The sequence below is a fragment of the Dermacentor silvarum genome, chromosome 2 (genome assembly GCF_013339745.2).
Source record: "Dermacentor silvarum isolate Dsil-2018 chromosome 2, BIME_Dsil_1.4, whole genome shotgun sequence".
In the NCBI taxonomy this organism is placed as follows: Eukaryota; Metazoa; Arthropoda; class Arachnida; order Ixodida; family Ixodidae; genus Dermacentor; species Dermacentor silvarum.
The window spans coordinates 241654834-241670017 of NC_051155.1; the positions used below are offsets into that span (position 1 = coordinate 241654834).

Sequence of the window (15184 nt, forward strand, 5' to 3'; positions counted from 1 at the left end):
TTGGTGTAGTCACAGCTACAGTCCTCAGATTAATGGTTGAAAGTAGCATCAATGCTCTTGCTAATTATGCATACACTTCTAGAACAGCATACTTACGTTGACTCCTTGAACCACATTCTTGAATCTAAGTTAATACCTGAGTTTTCTCTCTGACTTCTTTCAAAACATTATTGCCTTTAGTTCCAACATATATGGTGTTTTAGAAGTTACATGTAGCTAAAATACTGATATCTGCACCTAACATGTAATGCTCTTCTGTAATGCCTTTATGTAATGCTGATTTGTAGAATACTTAAGGATATAAAAATGAAAATTAAGAATGAAACACGACAATGTCTTTCTTGCCCACATCTCCATGAATTTGCCACTTTTCCTACATTTTATATTGCATTCCCAACAACAGATCAACAGTGCACAAGTGTTTGGCTTTACCTTATGTCTCCTCTACCGAGAAATGAGGAAATGTCTCTTAAAAAAAAAAAAATGAAGCTTGAATTTGAGCATGTCACAGCATATTAGGAAACATTGCCATAGTAACACAATATTAGTAGAAATAGCCCATTCTTATGAGTAGATTCTGTTGGCTTCTGGCAACCATTTGTTAATAATTTTAATCTAGTGTATTTATTCTTGTTAGAACAACCATATCACTTTAATAGCTTAAAACTGGTACCATTGTGGCTACAGCTTCCTAATCTATCAATTTGTGGGTTTCCTGAATAAAACACTGTTCATGTGACATGCAGTCGAGAGCACATGCATAAATGCCTTCCTTATTGGCTGCAAGTGCCTATAGTTTCCACAATGCTGAAGGGAACTACTAAGAGTGCAGAGGATGTTGAATCTGTAATCAATAACAGTTTGCCAAATTGCTGGCACCATTTCATAACTTTGTGTATGCAGCAGACATAGTGACATAGCTTCCTACATTTCATACTGCAATAAATGCACTCTCATGTATTGCGGCTGTGATGTCAGATTATTATTGTGTGCAGGCTCTGGAGGGCCCTCTGCTGAACCCAGCAGCATTTGGGCGTCTTGGAGTGTCCCAGCCAAGAGGTGTACTGTTAGTGGGACCTCATGGATGTGGCAAGACTGCCATTGCTCTTGCGGCTGCCAGTAGCTGTCCAGGCTTCACACTCTTTTCGTTGGGAGCAGCTGATGTCTACTCTCCTTTCGTCGGGGATTCTGAGAAAGTTGTGTCTGCAGTAAGTTTAATTTTTGCTATTTCTCCTAACCAGCCATGCTTGAAGAAAGAAGGATATCGATTTACTACTTTTTACTGCAGGTTCTACATCAGGGCCGTGTCAGTACAGCTTAGTGTGCACTAGGAACGCCAACAAACTGTGCTCATGTATGCTCTGTTCTCCTAGCTCTGTTTTCTTCATGTTGGTATAAAATTTTGTAGCCAAGTCATCTTAATGATGTAATTTTATTTTATTTCTTGCAAATGCTGATGCCACACATGCCCAGAAATAATAGTTTGCCTCAGTGTGGTGATGCACAGTAGCTTGCAATACATTGTGTCATTGGGAACATTTGATATTAATCACATGTACGGGTGGGAGACGGGGTCATGCACTGTGCTGTGCACACAGACATGCCGCCACTGGACGTGCAAGCATGTCTGTGTGACATTCCCCAAGGGCAGCTATGTGACATCACTTTGAACTTTTTCCCTGATGACGGAAATCCTCAGGACAAAGCTGCAAGTAATGTCAGAAGTATTTGTAATAGGATTCTTGTAAATGTGGTGAAGAAAAAGATGGAAGTTAATACCAAGGATTTCACTGAGCTTAAATGATGTGAATAGCCATTTCAGGTGAAGTAGACACAGCAAAAAAGACAAGATTCAGTCAGGGTTCAGAAGAAAAAATAACAGTTTTAATGACATGCAAAATGAGACCGTAATGTGAGCTGTAAAGAATCGCTTCTTAATACATTGTGCTTAGATAGGAAGGAATATAAGCGCTATGCTTTGCTGCAAACAGATGAGCATTTTGTCTTCTTTACTGTTTTTTTTTTTTTTTTTTCTACATACCCATGTTTAAAACCATGCTTTCACAGTCACCATAGCTCAGAAAAATTTAACTGCTGTTCTGTTCACCCGCTACATTATTTTTCTTATATGTTTGTGATCCTCCCTCAGCTCATAAAATATGCCAATCCACTTCTGTCTGCACTCTCACTTTTTTCAATGTGCAATGAACTTGTTACTGAGTGTAAAGCATGTGCTGTGAATGACAAGAACACAGTATAAAGTCAATCTGTTTTACTTAAAGAATTTCAGAACTACTAGTATTCAATAAAAACTTATGATTGCATAAAACGTTTACGTGCTTTAGTAGTATCTTGTAGTGTTGAGTCTTCGTTGTAATAACACAGCCATGCAGCCATGTTAAACATGACAAGATTTTACCATGTTAGCTCAGAAAATACAAATAATTGAAAACTTAGTTGCGACCATTGAGTTTGTATTATGATAGCTAGGGCAGGGGCTGATGAAATCGCTTTGTTTGTGGATGCTTTAAACTACTTTATATACCAACATACCAAAGCAAAAGCAGAAATGTTAAAGCCTGCAGCACAGCTGCATGACAAGAGTCAATATGGTTGTCAATATGTTTATAAGCTAATTGTGGCATTGCGTAATTTAATAAAATTTCAGCATCATGAGTTCTTTATGACGATTAGTACTAGAAAAGGCTGCAAGCAGAACACACAAATGCAACACAAAATGTCTGAATAGGCCATGCTTGTTGGAAAGACAATCATAGTGGTTGAGATTGATTCAGTGTTTCCCTTTATCATCCATTAAGGACATAAAATAGTCATTAATTAAGTTTACCAAATCTATATTGGCAAAAGTTTCACCATTTAAGGGAATTTCAGTCAACCCAAAAGCTTCACAGCCATTATGACAAAGAATATATGGTTGACTTCACGCAAGTTCTGAATATTCATTATGTGTACCACACCATGCTTCACTTTAAAAAATAATGAGTATTTATGTCAAAATTTTAATATTAAGGCTAAATAAATCATGGAAGTGTCTTCTATGTAGTCAGATGTCCAAACATAAGTTTTTCAGTTCACAGCACAGAGTGCTTGTCCTGGCCAAAAGTTCAGAAATTTCAGTGCATTGTAATAAGAAACTATAATGGTTATGTAACGGGAGCATCACTTTCTGGAATTCATAAAATGGTAAGATTCTTTTACCATTGTTTAGCAGCCAAGTTTTGCAACCTTTAGCAAGTAATTTTACAACAATAAGCATCACCGTTCACAACTATAAGTGTCATCATTCACAGTCATTCTTTAATTCTGTGTGATTATTGCTTTCCCGTCGGGAAAATAGTAATCTGTGCATGGGCATTCCTCACACAAAAATCTTTGGCACATAGCATTATATTAGAGATGTGCCTGTGTGTGCACCAAAGGATGTGACATTTTTAAGAGTGAAGGATATGTCATTTTGAACCACCCTAATTGCTTCAATTTGCAGGTTTTTCGACAAGCAAGGCTTCGCGCACCTAGTGCGATCTTCATGGATGACTTGGACACTCTAGTTGGTCACAGATCTGGCGAGCATTCAGGGGCACAAGAACGCATTCTCTCTGCACTGTTGTGTGAGATTGATGGGATTGGTCAGTCGAAATTCACCATAATTCTTTTCCAATGCTTTCATCAATCCTTGCAGCATAAAAATCTTGATACATTGCTTGCAGGTACTGGAGTGCTTCAAAATACTGGGCGTGTTCAGGTGAGTTTCCTTTGAGGGAAGAGCATGTTTCCAGGTGTGCAATAAAAGGCGGTACAGCATTTGAGCAAGTACTCTTTCTTTGCAGCTATATTTCTAATTTTTTAACAGTACTAATGTCTGGGTGAGCCAGACTAAGTGCCAAGAAAGTTATCAGGCATGAAATGCTTTTATTTAATTGACAAACCAGGTTTCAGCCTAGCTCTCACAGCCTTTCACCAATGTGCGAACTTTCAGCTAAATTTTGACGGTAAAAATAGATATTCCATACAGAAGAACCGAGTTGCTGTGTATCACACTTCATGTGATCACCTGACTACAGTGTGCAAGTTAGCCATACTTACAGCTTGAGCTGAATTTCCTTTTAAACGTTAACTTTTCACAACGATTTAATCTTTCAATCTGTGAACCATTGGGCTGAAGGGGTGGAAGGAGAAATATCCTGAAGGCGGTGCAAGGAATTAGTGAGATGTGATGAGGGTTTTTTGAAGTAGCGAGAGAACAAATGTGGGTGTGGTAGAGGGGGAGTAAGTTGCAGGACATACGCCCACCTCCAGCTGTGCACAACACATATATGGCACTTTGACTTATATAACCATATGTGCTATGCCTAAAGATGTACTGGTGGCCAACTCTATTCTCTACAGAATTATACCATCAAATGAAAAATGGTGCATAATACCCTCATTGAAACATTTATATCCTTTCAAACATATAATTCCGCTATGAAAGTGAAGCTGTTTTTTCCTTCCTCCTCAGGTTTTGGCATATCTTCTCGGCCGGCTTCTCGCCACTAAAGTGGGCTGATCTCGTAGACAGTGTAATAGAAAACTGGGCCAATCCCATATAAAGAAATTGTAGGGGATGTGTTGGGAAAGTTGTCAAGGAGTGAGGGTAGGAATGTGGACCTGCGAGTTACCACATGTTGCTGTGATAAGATTTCAGTTTTGACTGTCTGCACAGACCTGGGCACTTTTAGAATAGTGGCATGTCTATCTAAATGCAATCTGTAATATGCTGCCAGCTCAATTACAGCAAATGAAGGCACAATTTGTTGTTTGCAGGAACAGCTAAACGTCGTCTTGGTAGCTACAACATGCAATCCTGATGCTGTTGATGAAGCATTACTGAGACCTGGAAGATTTGACTTAATTGTCTATGTTCCACCACCAGATGCTCAAGTGAGTGCGCAAACATTGCTTTTGTTTAGCAATCATCTATAGTAGGATACAACTTAAAAAAAACAGTTGTTGGCAACAAAGGCACATGGACCGTGTGGGGTTGAGTTACTCTGCCAGCCAATCACAGAAGCAAACAAAATCGTCATCATGTGACCTTTTCAAAATGGCGTCATACTTGATACGACTGTGTTTGTTGTACGTGTACGTTATACTATAATAGACGAGTGAAAACGTATAAAATTATGCGCTTATAATTTTATTTTTGCATTTACCTCCTTATTTAGGTAACAGGAAAAGTTTGAAGTATGAACAATTGCAGCCTCGTGGAGGAACAGTGGCTGGCGGTTGTGAGAGTGTGGGCGGGGTTTCACTGCAGACTTAAGCTGTATGCAACTATAGGGACTTTTTCAAGTATATATATATGAGCAGTGCTGCATCCTACAATGAGCTGTTGCACAGCAGCGGACAGCCATTGGTTCGTAAGATAATCTTAAAAGTTGTCTTGCTGAAAAGTATGTACTATTACTTTTTGCATTCGTGAGCATATACAAATGATGTCTTGTTCTGCATTTGCTCATTTGCTGTGCATCACAGTGGCAGTTCCTCAGTTCCAAGAGGCTTAAATTACACCGAAATTTTGCTGCACAAATTGAACAAAGCCAGGTGCCTAATATGCCCGTGGCTTTTCTGCAGGCTCGAGAACAGATCCTGAAAGTTTGTACTGCAAAAATGTCGCTAGGAGATGTGAATTTGATGTCCCTTGCTAAAAGAACCGAGTACTTCACTGCAGCCGACGTTGTTCACCTTTGTCACATGGTAAGTGGGAAACACACGCAATTAGTCCAGATTCTGTTGGTATCTTTGGGTGGCCGCTGTTATGCTCCGAATCCGAGCTGACCGATTCCAGAGGCACTTTGGATCCAAGTAGGAGATATCTTGCGCCAACCGAACAGTCAGCTGCTTTTCAGAGCAGTGAGAGGGAAGGAAGCGAAATCTGAGGGGAACTTCCAGTAGCGCAGTCGTGGACAAAGCAAAAGTTCCCCTTCACCAGCACAACCATGGGAAAGGGCGGGTTTACATGACCGGAAGGTGGCCAGATTTCTCGACTGCTCCGACGGCAATACTGGGCCTCTTCGATTATTAATCCCTGACAGCCTTGAACTGCCCCAGGCGGTGCTTTCAGCCAATGAGCATTGCATATGTAGCGTCTCAGGCAGTTAAGGACAGTCCGGAATGAGAAATCAAAGAACCCCCTAGGCACCTCTCGGCGCTCTAATCTGCAGTTGGGCGATTGGAAAGAGCCGTGTGAATGTAGCCGGAGCGCTCCTTTTCAGCCATTATAACAATATTGGCATTTTGGGATAGCTTCACACCGCTCGAAAACGATAATTCAAAGACTATATGTGTGCATTAAACATGTACTCCATGCATTCACTTTCTTTTCTAGACTCGTAGCATTCTGAATATTTAATAAGTTCCGAGATGCCCTAGGCATCAGTGCTTATGCCACTTGGGCCCATTTAAGCCAACACTGCACCACTCAAGACTTACTTTTGTGATCATGTGTTGATCGTGTATAAGGAGCAAAATAGACAAGACAGGAAGCTTCTCATATCAGAAAATTGGGTACAAAATTATGTATAAGTGAACCATCTGTCCAACATACTGATAAAGAGGTCACAATTATAAGGAGCTAACAGACAGTGACACCAAGGAAAGCATAGGGGAAATTATTTGTGGTTTGTAGTGAGTGAAGAAATGATAAATAAATGGAAATGACAGTGGACAAAGAAACAACTGTCCTCAGATGGGGTACAAGCCCACATCTTCACATTACGCAGCACCGCAGCACTATTTTCCTGTGAACTTTCTGGGCTTTTTATGTACTATGTATACGTACTAAACCTAACCCACGGAGTGTTAGCCAACGCCATCACTCACAGCCATGGCAGTAGATATAGAACATCTACTGCAGATATCACGTTGTGCGTGAACTTTTTTGGGTGAAGGATAATGGTCCATAAACCTTCACATGCTACCTGAAGTCATCAAAGCTGCCGGATTCGAGACCCTCGCTATGTAATGAATGGGGAAGAAAGGAACGAAGGGGCCCGATTTTTATTAGTGACAGTCATAATAAGTTAACAGACAATAACACCAAGGGAAGAATTTCCCCTGTGATTTTCTTTTTTTTTTTTTTTGGTGTCATGGTCTTTTGGCTTCTTATAATAGTGACCCACAAGCATTAGGCCCCTTGGTTTTCTTTCTTCTAATAAAGATATGGAAGTTTGAAACCAAACATTTAAATAATAAACTAAAGATACCAAGCTGTGCCTGTGTTCATTGCTGTTTATTTCTTTCTCCTTTTTTTTTCCCTTTTCTTTTTCTTTAGTTTGTTTTCTTGTGCATGTGTGGCAGTGATCTGTGGGATTTTTCATTGAATTTAAACTTAAGTGTAAGTCCAGCGCTCGTTCTGTGTACTACTTCTACTTTGGTCATTTCTTTTCACGTTGATGTTGTGAACTAAACGCCAACTTGCCTAGCAAACCACCCTACTTACTCTCTACTCGGAACATCCGATTTAATCAGCAGTTTTCACGCGCCTAAATGAGCAGATGAAAGCAGCAAATCTCACCTGCTACAGGTATCAAGATAAATTGGCGTCCTCAAAGAAACCAGAAAGCAAAACTTGCTGAAGCTCTGCGAGTGGCCATGAAGTATATGGGCATACCAGCAGCACAAGCACCAAAGTTCTCATGGCTGGTCGAAAGAACTAGTCGCCTGACCATGTGCAGCAGCTGCTTTTCTTTCACGAAATATCCAAGTATTTAAATGTGCTTTTAATTTTAATGCGATTTGCATTCTCTGGGAGCTTCACCAAGTTTTCGGTATGTCTGTCCGTTTGTCCATGCCCATCCTCTTTCGCACCAACTGGGGACACTGGGCAGTCCATGGCCTAATGGGTAAAGCATCGGGCTGCTTTGCTCAGGGAACTGGGTTTGAAACCAACCATCAGACCAACTTGGCTCACTGGGTATGTGCCCCTGTTAAATGATAAGTCACATTCTGTAAAATTTTTAAGGTGCTAGGCAGAAACTAACCTGTGTCATATATATTCAGGCAATCTTATCTGAATATACAGACACACGCCACGTGCGGACTCCGCAGCTAGATGATGCAGCATGTCCAGAGGGAAGCACAAGAGAGCAGCCCGGGCTGCATGCATGCCTCATAAATGCATTTTGGCAGTGACATCACGGTGTAACTGCATTGCTTCAGTGCTAATCACGTTGGCGTCGACAGTCATTGCAAGATGGGTACTGCTGGAATTTTTAATGCGAAAACATTATATGCCCCATTACGCAAAAATGGTCGGCGTCGGCATGACTGAAAGATGGTACCAAAAATAGCCGACGGCGCAGAGAGTCAAAACGCGTCAAAAATTGCTCGGATTGACGTCAAATTTTTCAGGGACGTTCCTGTAAACGAAATAAATTAATGGCTTTGAAAAGAAAATTTCGTAAATTTCGGTCTGGGTGGGAATCGAACCCGGACATCCGGGGTGCGAGACAAGCACGCTTCCCCGACGTCACGGTGGCTCCATGGTTCTGGCTGACTAAAGGTGTGCCCAGTGTGTGCATCATTGCACATGCAACATGGCAGCCATCTCGCTGACTAAAGGTGTGGCCTAGTGCGTGCATCATTGGGCACGTGACAGCGCAGCCAATGGGGAGGAGGTGGCGCCTTGTCATGAGTGTATAAAATGAGCGCGTTCATAACGTTTCGAGGTCTACAAACGGTATAATGCTTTCTCATTCCCACACTTAAGCAGTCTTAAGTGTCTCTGCTGAATGTTATTTTTTTTATATTAACTTTAAATTTGATACTCAACTCTTTCTTTCTTCATTCAATTCAATAACTACTATTTAGTGCTTGCACATCTTAGATGTGCAGTTTAGACCCCGAAATTTTAGACCTTGTTTCTTCCTTGCAACCTGAATTTGCTTTTATTTTTCAGGCTGGCCTGCAAGCTATGAGGGAACTTGGGTTTAATGCACCTTGTGTAGAACAGCGCCATTTTGAAGAAGCTCTTAGCAGCACATTTCCATCACTATGCCCGCAGAAAGTTGAGGAGCTGCGGCAACGGTGTGCAAAGTTCTGTTTAGTTACATAACGAACCAGATCAGTTCATAGTTGACAAGATACTGTCTGGCAAGAACTATTGTGCCAATAGGTGGTGTCCAAAACCCAACGTATATGGTGCATTTCCAGCTCCTACAATAACTTTTGAGATCTGCATGTTTATCCAGAGGGCACCACCACCACTGGAGCATGGATTTGGACACCACCTATACCATGTATTTTTGCATGTGTTGACCTAAGGTACTTGTCCTTGCTTTTAATAAAAAGTTGTGACTAAGCAAGTTGCTCTGCAAGTTAGAGCAACTGATTAGTTGAATTAAACCCGAGTGCAAATTTAGATAGACGAACAAGAGAATGGATAGCATGGGTGCTTGCCTGTATTGTCCCTTCTCTACCTAGACTGAATTTGCACTCAGCTTTACTTACGTCAGATGTGTACCAGCTTGCCTATCTGTATGCTGCTATGATAGTTTTATTAAGTGTCCAAGTTGTGACTTTCATCAAGAACATAGGTGTTATAACAAAATGATGCAGGATAGAATTGGTGCCACCACTGTGAAAATACAGTACCATCTCTCATGACATAGCTTGTCCCATTTATGAACGGTTTAGGTTCCAGTCAGCCCCTGATAATGAAAAGTTGATTACATGGCATTTCAGCATGAAACAAAATGCAGTTGTGTCACTTCTATTGAATTTTCTTACAGAACTTGCTGGTGCTACCTCTACATGCCACACTGTTCACACAGGTCTGGTGCCCTCTCTCTGCAGACCTCTGATTCAAAGTAGGCAGTAGTGCCCTGCAGAGCATGAGTTCCGAGATTAATGGCACTGCTACATTAGGAGAGTGCATTCATTGTGGGAAATTAGAATTCTTGAAGAATCCTGCTGCCCTTCTAGTCATAATTTTCTTCACAACTTAGAGGCAACTAACACTGTGAGGTCGCTAGAAGTGTAATACTGTTAAACTTCAATATAACGAAGTAGGTAAAATTGGCAATTTGCTTCGTTATATTGAAATTGCATCTTTTATGCAAGTAAGTACAGTCGCCGATGGAGTTTTATTACACCGGGAGGGGCCGCAAAGTTTTCCAAATTATCGGGCAATCGAAAAAGCAAATTTGAATAAGAAAAAAGTAATTTTGTTGAATTTGAAAGTCGGCGATAAAAAATACGGTTTCATGCCGTGTCGACGATATCTTCACATCAGTGGTAGGAAGCGAAGCCAGCCATGCTTTCGCGTCCACTCCGCCCCCGTGGCTGATAGTGTGGCCCTCAGTGGGACGATGCTATCATGAAAAGCGCTGGCCGCAGGGTGCGAATGCTTCATCTGCCTGTCGCTTCAACACGTCTTCGAAACTTGAGATTACACAACATCCAGTGCCAAACCCGCAGAAAGACGGTGAACGGTGCCACGCCATCCCAGCTCACCCAGTCTTTGAACAAGTGGTAGGTTACCTCCAAAGCAGGGCATGCAGGCTGCGTATGCGCTTAGCCACGCTGACAGCTGTGCGCAGCCTTGGCAGCACTAGAAAAGGAGACATGCACCAACCTATGCCACCCTCCCCCCTTACTTGATTGCGTTGCCACGAGCTCGCTCCTCTTCCCCCCTTTAACTTTCGCACGGGAAGACAGTGCTCATTAAGCCACCACCCTTGCACACTTTCACTCGCACCCAAAAAATACAGCACGCGGGGCACGGTAGGATTTTATCGCACTTGGACTTTACACGGAACATGACACTGCTCCGCTTGGGTGTTCGCTCTTGATCGCACAATTTGAGGTGCGTTCGCAAGCAGCCGCGTGTAATGCAACCATTTGACCATCTGTGTACGTGGAGGTTTCCATTTACTGTCTCAGTATTCCTTTGCCGCACCAGTGAAATTTCATTATATTGAAATTGTGCATAAACACTCTTTATATTGAGGTTCAAAATACATGGGTTCTATGGACAAGACGTTATTAAAAGTTATGCTTTTTTATAGCGAGAATTTTGTTATATTGAAGTTCGTTATATCGAGGTTTAACTGTACAATGATATAGATTGACTCAATGTTTGCTTTTGGTGTCCCTTTAAAACTTTACTGTAATTGCATCTTTTACTCATAATGGCCGATATATGTGATGATATAAGAAGATATGCACATTTTCATGGAATTTGAGGTAGCCAAGATTTGTGCCAGAGGTCTCATGCCTTGTGCAAATGAGCTTGAGCGTACAAATTGTTAAAAAACCTTTCTCATAGTTCACACCTGCCAGCCTGCAAACTTTAAAATCAGTAAATTCACACAGACACGATACCTAAAAGGAAGGGGGAGAGAGCATTCTTTTGAAGCTTGTCATAAGCACAAACCTTTTATGGGGTCCACATGCACTTCATTAATGGTGACTTAGCTTTGGATGCAGCAGCAAACTTGTAACAGCAAAGACTGATAAGCTCTATAGATAAGTTTCAGACCACAGAGACTTTTTCAGTGACATTGCTGTTGCCTATTTCGGGAACTTGTCTGTATTACCCCTTAGACCCCAAAAGGGGCCTTTAAGGGTTATTAAATGATGATGATGATAATCTTGCTCGAAACAAGTTATCCATCTTGCATCCTTTCACGATCAGAAGACTTCCAATGTCAGGTTTGGAGACTGACAAGAAAAGCTTTTACAGGAACAGAATTCATTTTTAGGAAATATCGCAACATTACATTTGTAAAACTGTAAAATGAGACCAAATTTCTAAGCGTTTTGAAAAGTTTGTGAGAGTTGGCAGGTATGCACAGTTGGACCCAGAAACTTTAATAGAAACTTTATTGTAATGGAAAAGATATTAAGGAGGGGTGGTCGGAGCCTCTCAGTCCAGGGCCCCACTGGCCTCTGCCGCCTGCCTGACCTGGCTAATTAAAGACTTTTGTCTTGCCAGGTCGGAGCTGGCGAGCTGTGCCTCCCACTGCTTCATTGTGTCACTGGTATTTGGTCTATGAGGGTGCTTAGCGCACTCCCAAGTTACATGAATTATGGTAGGTATGCCACCGCACCAAGGACAGTGGCCCTATAACGAGTGGCATACATGGCGTTTAGCAATTTTAAATGGGGGAATACCCCAGTCTGTATGTTACGCCAATCGGCGGCCTCTTCCCCGCTAATTTGTGGGTGAGGCGGCGGGTATTTTCTGCGGACTCCGCGCTGATGAGCAAGCATGTCTTTGGCATTTAAATTGATAGGATTTTGTGAGGGATAGTGCGAGTGGTTGGGGGTTAGAAGAGGACGCCATCGCTCGAGTTAGTAAACCCTTGAGCTAACGCGTTAGCCTTTTCGTTCCCCTGTACCCCCGCGTGGCCCGGGCACCAGAGTAGGCGATGACGGTGGTTGAAGGATTTGGGGATTATCGCGAGGCTAGCCGCAGTCACGTGCCCCTTAAGAAACATGAGACACGTCTCCTGCGAGTCCGTAACAACGACCGAGTCGCCCCTTTGCCAACGCTCCGCATGAGCGAGTGCGATCGCCACTGCTAATATTTCGGCCGAGGTGGGGGATCCCGCCGTGGCCGATGCGGTTATTTGCTGCTGGCAGATCACGTTCACGACTGCCAGTGCGTACCTCCTTTGCTAGCGCTGCCCGGTCGCCTCTGCATACACAGCTGCGTCCGTGTAGTACGTGTTGTACCTATGGTTATTAGAGTACGTTGATTGAATGTGTTGTGCGCGTGCTTTGCGCCTTTCTTTGTTGTACTCAGGATGGATACTCTTCGGAATTGGGGCTACTGTAATTTTGGATCTCACCGAAGAATGGAGAGGTACGGCCTGTTCGGTGAGATACATGGGGTATGGAGTCTAGTCAATATTGCTCTACCAGTTTTTGTGAAGCTGAGGCGTTCCCTGTCGCATCAGAGTGGCCTGCCTCAGTTCGTCGAAAGTAGTGTCCAGAAGTTTCCAACTACATAGGTGCCAGCTGAAGGTTAAGCAAGAGGCAATAAAACACAGAAACGTGAATGGTTTTTGTCAAAAATAACGTTTAATACATGAAGACATGGCTTAACACCAGAGAAAAAAAAGATGAAACATGCTGATCCTGTCAATGTGAACAGAGCAAAAGCTTCTGTTATGTACAGACAATGGTTTGCAACCATATGAAGAACGGAAATGGTGTATTCCCAAGACTGTGCACTCGAGGTGCAATATACCATTAGAGCAATAAAACAACCAAAACACACTTCAGAAATCCATTTCTGTTTTCTTTAAAATCACTGAGTATTTATATACAATGACTTGAAGTGGCTGGCGTTTACATTCTCGAAAACTAAAATCCAAGGTATGGCGCAACACAATTAAGAAATATTTTAAGAAACCGTGATGGGTGCCCTTTCCTGCAACGATTGCAACATGAAAAATTGATTAAAAAGGTGCAAAATGAACTATGTGGATTTTTGTATTTACCAAGTTTTACCCCCTCATAGTAAATCAGTGTCCCTCTGCTTCAAGTTGTCAATTAATTCGGCCTCGCTCTGCGATCTGCTAGCCTCCTTGTTAGCTCAGATGGTAGAGCGACAGGCCGTTGGTCCCGGGTTCTATCCCTGGACCAAGAGAAATTATTTAACTGTGATGCTCTTTCTTAGAAACCGTCATGGGTTTCCTTTGTAGCTTCGTGCTACAGAGTTCGTTTTTATAGTAGGGGGAAGAAAATGTGACAGTTGAAGAAATGCGTACAACACAAAAGGAGGCAGGGAGGAGTGCAGAAGAGCTAGGCACAATGAAAGAGAAATGTGTAAAGTGCAACCACTAGGTACTAAAACAATGCAAGCCAACAAAAGTGACATGTCACATATAAATAAATAACGGAAGCCTCGACACGTAGACCTCAATGCTTTGCATGAGGTACCTTTGCCTTGGCCTATCAATAATGACGATAATGTAGCCAACCTACATCAAAGGCCAGTGTCAGGTCTACAACAAATGACCCACAACCTAAAAGAGCGAGACTCACTGGGGCAGAAAGAAAAGAAAGCTTGTGCCATCACCTCATTAAAAATGCAATGTGGTTGCAGCACTGTAATCACACGTCTCTCAAACACAGCGCACAAATCACTTAGCATTATTGCCCTAATCTGGCTGCAGACAAGCTCAATCTTGTAAAATGTGGGAACACATTTGTGCTACACAAGCTGACTAAAGAAACAGTTCCCAAAATGATGCGGCTGTTCACCTGCAAAACAATGCTGAAAGCTGCCCAGTATTAGGTCCTCTTCAATTTACATCGGTTTTGTACTTTCTTTTCGAGAATAAAAAAGCAACAAGAAAATTCTATGGCAGCTATGACATGCACATTGCAGGCATAGGCAAATGTGCAGCAGTGCATAAATCAAAAGGGTGCGTGCAAAAAAAAAGGGAAAAAAAAACTATAAGAAACATAGCAATCCATATTTGCTGCTCCAGGAAGTCAACATCATTTGGCAAAGGAAAAAAGGCAGGGGACAGTTGGTGGTGAACAGTGGCTCCCTGATGAAATGCATGATGGGCCACATGATGCATACAAACGTCGAGGTGGGATGCATGAAGCGCTGAACAACAATGGCTGTACAAGAGGAGACACACACACACTTCCTGCAGTGCACTTCCAGAGGTCCTGCCTCTACAGTTTCTGGGGGGGCACAGAGGACACCTCAAATAGTGTGGCACACGGATGCGTGTGACTACACGGCAGGAGGCTCGGCATTCAGTCTTGCTTCACGAGGCAGCTTCAGTGCAGGCAGCACCATCGCAAGCACACACTGTGACGTGAGCACCAATCCTGCTGCAGTTACCGCTGGGATGATGGCGGCAGTTCTGTATCCTCCTCCGCTGCGGCAGATGCTACCAGACGACGCACCACCTTGTCAAGGCGCTCCTTTTTCACTTCCCTCTGCATGCAACAGCAAAGTTAACTAGGTCAGCAAAATGCAAGCAGATCTGTACCATTTGTATCATTGTATCAAGCAGATCTGTACCATTGGCAGCATGCTCTTGGCAAAGCAACAGGCTGCCAGCTGCGCAGTGATTATACAATGGTGCCTCTTTAAAAAGCACACTGAAGAGAAATATTAAGCTAGATAGGTAGACTGCACTAAATGCCA

The 15184-nt window shown here is 42.5% G+C and overlaps 2 protein-coding genes across 3 annotated transcripts in view; one reads left to right on the forward strand and one right to left on the reverse strand.

The window, feature by feature from the left end:
* The window catches only part of LOC119442986 (spermatogenesis-associated protein 5-like protein 1), a 32584-nt gene extending 23448 nt beyond the window's left edge, over nt 1-9136 (forward strand). For both annotated transcript variants that reach the window (XM_049662495.1, XM_037708088.2), the window contains 6 exons: nt 996-1208; nt 3506-3647; nt 3729-3763; nt 4825-4941; nt 5635-5757; nt 8960-9136. In XM_049662495.1, the coding sequence (XP_049518452.1) occupies nt 996-1208; nt 3506-3647; nt 3729-3763; nt 4825-4941; nt 5635-5757; nt 8960-9115 (786 nt within the window). In that variant the 3' untranslated portion in view covers nt 9116-9136. The remainder of the gene's footprint in view (nt 1-995; nt 1209-3505; nt 3648-3728; nt 3764-4824; nt 4942-5634; nt 5758-8959) is intronic.
* Nucleotides 9137-13067: 3931 nt separating this feature from the next.
* Nucleotides 13068-15184, reverse strand: part of LOC119442985 (serine-rich adhesin for platelets-like) — a 100642-nt gene continuing 98525 nt past the window's right edge. The window contains exon 29 of the mRNA XM_037708087.2: nt 13068-14973. Within this exon, the coding sequence (XP_037564015.1) occupies nt 14872-14973 (102 nt within the window). The 3' untranslated portion in view covers nt 13068-14871. The remainder of the gene's footprint in view (nt 14974-15184) is intronic.